Source organism: Arachis duranensis, chromosome 2 (assembly GCF_000817695.3).
Source record: "Arachis duranensis cultivar V14167 chromosome 2, aradu.V14167.gnm2.J7QH, whole genome shotgun sequence".
Classification (NCBI taxonomy): Eukaryota; Viridiplantae; Streptophyta; class Magnoliopsida; order Fabales; family Fabaceae; genus Arachis; species Arachis duranensis.
The window spans coordinates 85,831,677-85,838,325 of record NC_029773.3 but is presented as its reverse complement, the minus strand read 5'-3'; the positions used below and the strand labels follow the sequence as shown (position 1 = coordinate 85,838,325).

At 35.9% G+C, this 6,649-nt stretch overlaps 1 protein-coding gene across 1 annotated transcript; it reads left to right on the top strand.

Annotated features, from left to right (window-relative positions):
- The first annotated feature begins 4,393 nt into the window (after positions 1-4,393).
- On the top strand, positions 4,394-6,207 carry LOC107475640 (uncharacterized). Its single transcript, XM_016095303.1, has 3 exons — positions 4,394-4,548; positions 4,693-5,329; positions 5,389-6,207. The coding sequence occupies exons 1-3, from the start codon at positions 4,394-4,396 to the stop codon at positions 6,205-6,207; spliced, it is 1,611 nt and encodes a 536-aa protein (XP_015950789.1).
- The last annotated feature ends 442 nt before the right edge of the window (positions 6,208-6,649 follow it).

The following is a 6,649-nucleotide window of genomic DNA, read 5'->3' as shown; positions in this document are numbered from 1 at the left end:
ACTAATAAATATTAAATAAGATAAATTTTAATTTTTTTTGTGCATTTTATATTCCTAAAATAATAGTAGAAAGTTACTAGAAACTTGAATTGATTAAATTAAGAAAAAGGAAAAAGAAAACTATATATAGACTTAAAAAATCGAGTGTCATATAAAATGTCACATTTTTTACATGAATTATGTACGGAATATTCAGACCGTAACGGGTGGAGTACAATGAGTAAATTGTCGTGTATGCACAAGTTCAAAATTGAATTCAATAGGAAGATAACAAGTGTGACATAAAATACTGTAAAAAGAATATGTGTGACGAGAGTCGAGACGACTTTAAATGGCACTACCATAGGTAGGTTTCATATGGAAAAATATATATATATATATCAAAATGATGATGATTCATGACATGATTCACGATTAATGTTCACACGCTTGGTAGAAATGTAGAATAATACATTTGCACGTTGTTTCCTGGAAAGTATGACATACGATACACATACACATACGCAACATCATGGTAAACGGAATTCGGTAGTGCTACGTGAACATGAATAAGGTTAACCTAACCATTAATAAGTAAATGGTCAAGTTCGTTTATGAAAAATCGCGCGATATTTAAATTAATTTTTAAAAGATTTTTTAATTAAATTTGTTCTCGAAAAATTTTTAGTTAATTACATTAATTTTTCTATCAATTTTTTTATTAACAATGTTAACAGACATGAATTTACATCTCTAACACATAAAACGGCGTCACTTTTTTTATGGACTAATCCAACAAAGATTTAAACCCATCCGACCCAGTCCCACCCGCCCCAAAAATCCCACCTGAAACTTCATAGTCACTAACTTCCTTGACCTGAAACTTCATAGTCACTAACTTCCTTGCGTCTTGTTTTCAGATGATGGATTTTGCTTTCAGTTTAATGTTCAAGTCTCTTCACATTAGCATCAAAATTTTTTGTGCTCTACCTCTTTTTTGGCTTGTATGTAGTAATTGTATGTATGATTATGTGTGTAAAAATTTGCAGGAATTTGAATGATGTTGTTGTTGTTGAAGACGCTGGAGTCACATCAGAAGATGCTAAGACTTTTGCTGAAAATGCATTCTATGATGCTAAGGAAAACACCAATTCTCTCACTCATTGAGGTCAGATCTGCTTCGCCTCTCTAGTCCTCCTCAGATCAGTAATTGAACCCCGTGTCGGCCAATTAGCTTTGCCTCAAGCTTGCTAACCACCTCTGTCCAACGTCACTGTCCCTAGATCGGTTGCCACCTCTGGATCTATCTCGTGTCGAGCTTCTCTTCCGCTATCTAAGGCTCCCTGCCTCTAATAGTGCCTCCAGTTTCTCCTTTGATAAACTACACCTATGAAGAAAATTTCTTCCTCTTCTCATGGGAAGATAAATTCAAGAGGAGGCTGTGATAGTCAAAACGGCACCGTTTTAATCAAACTCTCATTGTAACATCAAAATGACGTCGTTTAACAATGTGCTGATGAGACAGAACAGTCAGCTTTTGTTAATGACGTCAACTAAGAAATAAACGGAAGGATTAATAACGTGATTAACTAAATTTTTCGAGGATAAATTTGATTAAAAAATTTTTCGATGGCTAATTTGAAAATCGCATGATCTTTTAAAGATGAATTTGACCATTTACTCAATAATTAATTGGTTCAAGCAAATAGATTCATCAAAACGAATTATGATTCGTATGTCAGTTCGATTCGATTGTAAATACAAATGAATCGAACTAATAAAATTACGACTTATTTAGAAATAAGTCAATTTGGATCCATTTAGATAATTGAAGAGTTAAATAATATATTAATATGTCAAATAAATACGAATTGTCTTGTTTGATTTTTTTTATTATATATGTAAAACTTGATGAATTTGTATTATTCATTATTTTTATTATAGATAACTTATTATTATGAAAATATATGAATGTATATTATTTATATGAATATTAACTAAAAAAATTGATAAAATTGTGTAATATTTTTTTAAAAGAAAAAACGAACCATGTCGTTTAACTCGTTAATTCATAAAAATTAAGTCAAGTATTGACATTTTCTTAACTTGTTTAAAATACGAATCAACTTATGTTTTTAAATTTTGGCTCATTGTTCACTACAACAAACAGAGAAGTGGCGACGGTTTTTTGGGTGGTTAAAACTGTCGCTATTTTTGGGTTCCGGCGGTGATCAAAGCGCGGCCAGGTCAACCGTTGGCAAAGCAGCCACGTCGGTTTTGAAGAACCGTTGGAATAATTGTCGCCAGAGACATTCGGAAAATTGCGGCGGTTTGGAACCGCCGCTATGTGCTTTAAACAGGAACGGAAGATGTGTAGCGGCAGTTTAGACAACCGCCGTAAAACAGGATTTTGAATTTAACCTTGACTAGTAGCGGCGGTTTTGAACCACCGCAAAAAGGCTAAATGGAATTAAAGCTGGTTTCCGTGGTGTTTTTCAACTGCCGCCATACCTGTAGCTTGTTTTTTTTTTTAGATAAATAAATTTATATATAAACCATTTCCAAATGCTTTGATCCTAATAAATAAATAACTACTACAATATTAAAATCTACACCTCAAAATAGAATAAAAAAATCTATGAAAATAATATGAATATTGCATTTTAAAATATAATATATTTAATAAATCTTATATAATCATAAATCTAATACAATAGTGCTTCACATATTTACATATTATGTAAATTCAAATAATGTAATCCTAAAATTAAATTATAAAAGAGTTTTGTTTTTAATATTTAACTACTAAAAGTCTAAAACAAACAATCACTTTGATCATAAAAATCTTTAATCACTTCAATTATAAAAGTCTACAACTACTTCATAAACGTTTGTAATGAAAATCGGCTCAAATTTGGTCCGTTACTTAAAAGAAAAACTATTCACATAAATTTATGAGTGAATTTGTAAGTGAGCCATGTACTTTAATTTTATATTTATTTTATTTTATTTTATTTTTTGCTTTTTCTTTTACGTGTTTTTCTGTTGTTACGATCTTTTTGTTTTGTTTTATTTTTTTAGCTTTTGTTTTTTAAATTTTTTTTCTTGTTTTGTGCGTTAATCTTAAAAAATAATTGTATTTATTATCACAACACTTATGTTTTATCTCTAAAAATATCTATATTTGCTTTTTTTTTTAAAATGTATTTATCATCAATAAATTTATATATTTGTTTACTATGATTGTTTTTAAAGTTTGTGTATTTACCTTTATCGTCACAAAAACAACTTATTGTCACAAAATTTATATGCTCAATTAAAAAGTTTTATATGTTTATTTTTTATAATTTTTCTTCAAACATCTACGCGTTTGTTTTCAAATAATTTATGTGTTTATCATCATATTTTTTCAATTTAGCATAAAATATTTCTGTACTTTTTTCCTTATGATTTTTTCCTTTTTTCTCCGTTGCTTCTCTCTTCATTTTGTTTCCGTAAAATTTTGTTAAATATGAAAAATGCAAATAAGGCCATTCAGTTTAACGAAAATATGTGGATTCTAGACCATTTTTATTTGCAAGGCCGATAGTTCAAATTTTGAGAGACTATTTTAAAAAGATATCGTCTGTCTTATTGTTTTAGATTTGTACATTTAGGTGGTATTCCCCCTAATCTTTTGAGAATAAAAATACTAGGGGTTTAATAATATTTAAGCAAGTGTATGTATTATGTCCTGTAATGTAAGTGAAAATAATAATCTTTAGAAAAACTTTTTTTTTTTATATTTACTAGAACCCTTTTTATATTTACTACACTCTGTCCCAAACTCCCAATGCTTGACCTGTGTTCCCGAGGCTTGTTTAAAACTTGTCCACGGAAAAAAAAAAGGGACCTTAGCTTAGCTTGGCTCTAAAAATAAAATAAGACACAAATAAATAAAAATATAAAAATTAGTTTTTTATATTTTATTTAATAATAAATTAAAATAAATTATAAAAATAAAAATAGGGCAATTGACTTATATAAAATAAAGTTGAGAAACGTTTACCTGATTACAATAATTGGAAAATGGTTACGTGCATGTCTTGTTTCAATTTCTATATAATTCGTGAGAGCTAACCACGATTTTCAGATTATACATAAACCATGCCTGGCAGCAAAGGTTTACATGCAAGAAGAGCTCAACGTAAACCGTGGTAGGCAGCCACGGTTTACCCTTGGTGAATGCGAGATGGAAACCGTTGGAAGTAGCCATGATTTATGAAGACAAATGTGCATAAAACGTGGCTAGCAGCAACGGTTTATGAAGGATTTCGAATGGGCATAAACCATTGTTAGCTCCCACGGTTTATGAGGAGAGAAATTCTATATATATGTGAGTGAGATTCAAGCTGGTGAAGAGATCATTATCACAATGTCAAGTGAGGAAGAGAGTTTTCTTGTCTTAGTGCATTGCTTTGGAAAAATCAAAAGAAGCAAAAAATATGGTGTGAAGTTCACTGACAGAGAACCATTGAGTGAATTCATTAGTTCATCAAGCACTTTGTCAGATGTCAAGAACAACATCTTGTAGAAGTTTGGGGTATTTGGGAGCAAGTGGGTGAAGAAGCTATTCTACAAGATTCCCATCACAGTAGTCTCGACCGGTGTTAAGTATGATACGTTTGTGCTAGCGGCTGATGAAGATATCAGGGTTTTGTTTCATTGTGTTAGGAGTTTTCCGGAGGTCAGAATACATGAGTTGTTCGCGAAGTTGGAGGTTGGCGTCGATAGTTCTGGGGCATCAGCTCCAGTTCATAGCTCGACTGCCGCGGGCGGTGTGTCTAGTTCAATGCCTGCGACCCGGCCATCTGTTCCGCAGGTCGCATCCCCTTCCTTCGCGGCTGATTTAGAACAAACGGAGGCAGTTGGTTCTGTACCATTGGAGAATCCTGGGGTCTGGCAGCAGGCATTTGAGGGGGATACAGGTGGTGTCATAGTTCATGAAGTTCAAGGCTTCGGGGAGCCTGATCAAGTAGAGAATGCAATGCGGGACAATGACTCTGACCAGGAGCCTATAGATATCATTGGGGACAGTGATGATGACACAGGTGCTAATCCACATGCACAACACGCGCCTTCAAGTTCTGGCACACAGCAGTACCCTCCACAATTCTCCACTCTAAACTTGGAGGCTCTGGGTCAACAGGCGAACGGAGGTGCTACAATTGGGGGTTCTTCTACAGAATTTCAGATTGGACAATTGTTCCAGAATAAAGATGAAGATGTTTTGAGTGTAAAGGACTATAGCATCCGTCGAGGTGTTGAGTACCAGGTGTTGGAATCGGATCATCTGAGTATCATGGAAAATGTAAGAAGTTCAGCAAGGGTTGTAGTTGGTTGATTCGAATATCGCTCCGTGCACGAAAGGGCACTTGGGAGGTTAGGAGGTACAACGGTCCCTACACTTTCTTGGCCACCTCTATTTCCAGTGATCATCGTCAGCTTGATTACCACGTTATCTGTGCAAGGATTTTTCCATTAGTTAGGGCGGATGCTGCAGTTACGATAAAGGTGTTGCAACAAGCAACAGAAGCTTATTATGGGTTCAAGCCTAGTTACCAGAAGGTTTGGATGGCAAAACAGAAGGCAGTTGCACAAATATATGGAGACTGGGGAGAGTCGTATGCCGAGTTGCCACGTTGGATGCTAGGGGTACAGTTGACCATGGCCAGGATAGTTACTGTGTTGAAGACCTCTCCTGTTCGAGTTGGGGATCAGCTTGATGAATCTACAGTGTACTTTCATCGTCTTTTCTGGACATTTCCACCCTGCGTCGAGGCCTTCCGGCATTGCAAGCTGCTTGTGAGTATTGATGATACCCACTTGTATGGCAAGTATGGAGGCACCTTACTGTTGGCGATTGCGCAGGATGGGAACTCGAACATCCTCCCGATAGCATTCGCGCTTGTGGAGGGAGAAAATGCGAAGTCATGGTCATTCTTCTTGTCCAACCTACGAACGCATGTGACGCCACAGGAGGGCATCCTTGTTATCTCTTACAGACATAATGGCATACAGGCTGCACTTGAGAATCCCGAGAATGGTTGGCTGCTTCCACGTGCTTATCGAGCATACTGTATCCCTCATGTGGCAGCAATTTTTAGCCTTAGCTTCAAAGGTAAAGATGCAAGGAGGATGCTGGTGAATGCGGCCTATGCAAAAACTGAAGCAGAGTTCTATTATTGATTTGACATCATGCGGACTGAGAATCTCGCCATGTGTGACTGGGCCAACCGAATGGAGTATGAGAAGTGGACCCAACACGAGGATAGCAGTAGACGGTTCGGGCACATGACAACCAACATTAGTGAATGTGTGAATTCCGTGTTAAAGGGAACTCGCAACCTCCCGGTCACTTCGTTGGTTAAGTCTACTTACGGGAGGCTTGCTGAGCTATTCGTGCTCCGGGGACAAACAGCAGAGGCGCAAGTTGGATCTGGCCATGAATTTTGTCAGGCGTTGGTGAAGGCTATTGATCGAAACATAAGAGACTCAAGGTGCTTCACCGTCACGTTATATGACAGGCACCAGTCGGAGTACACGGTGGCTGAGACGACACCGACTGAAAACTTCTCGCTAGGTAGCTATCGAGTCTCCCTTAAGGATCACACATGCGATTGTGGCTACT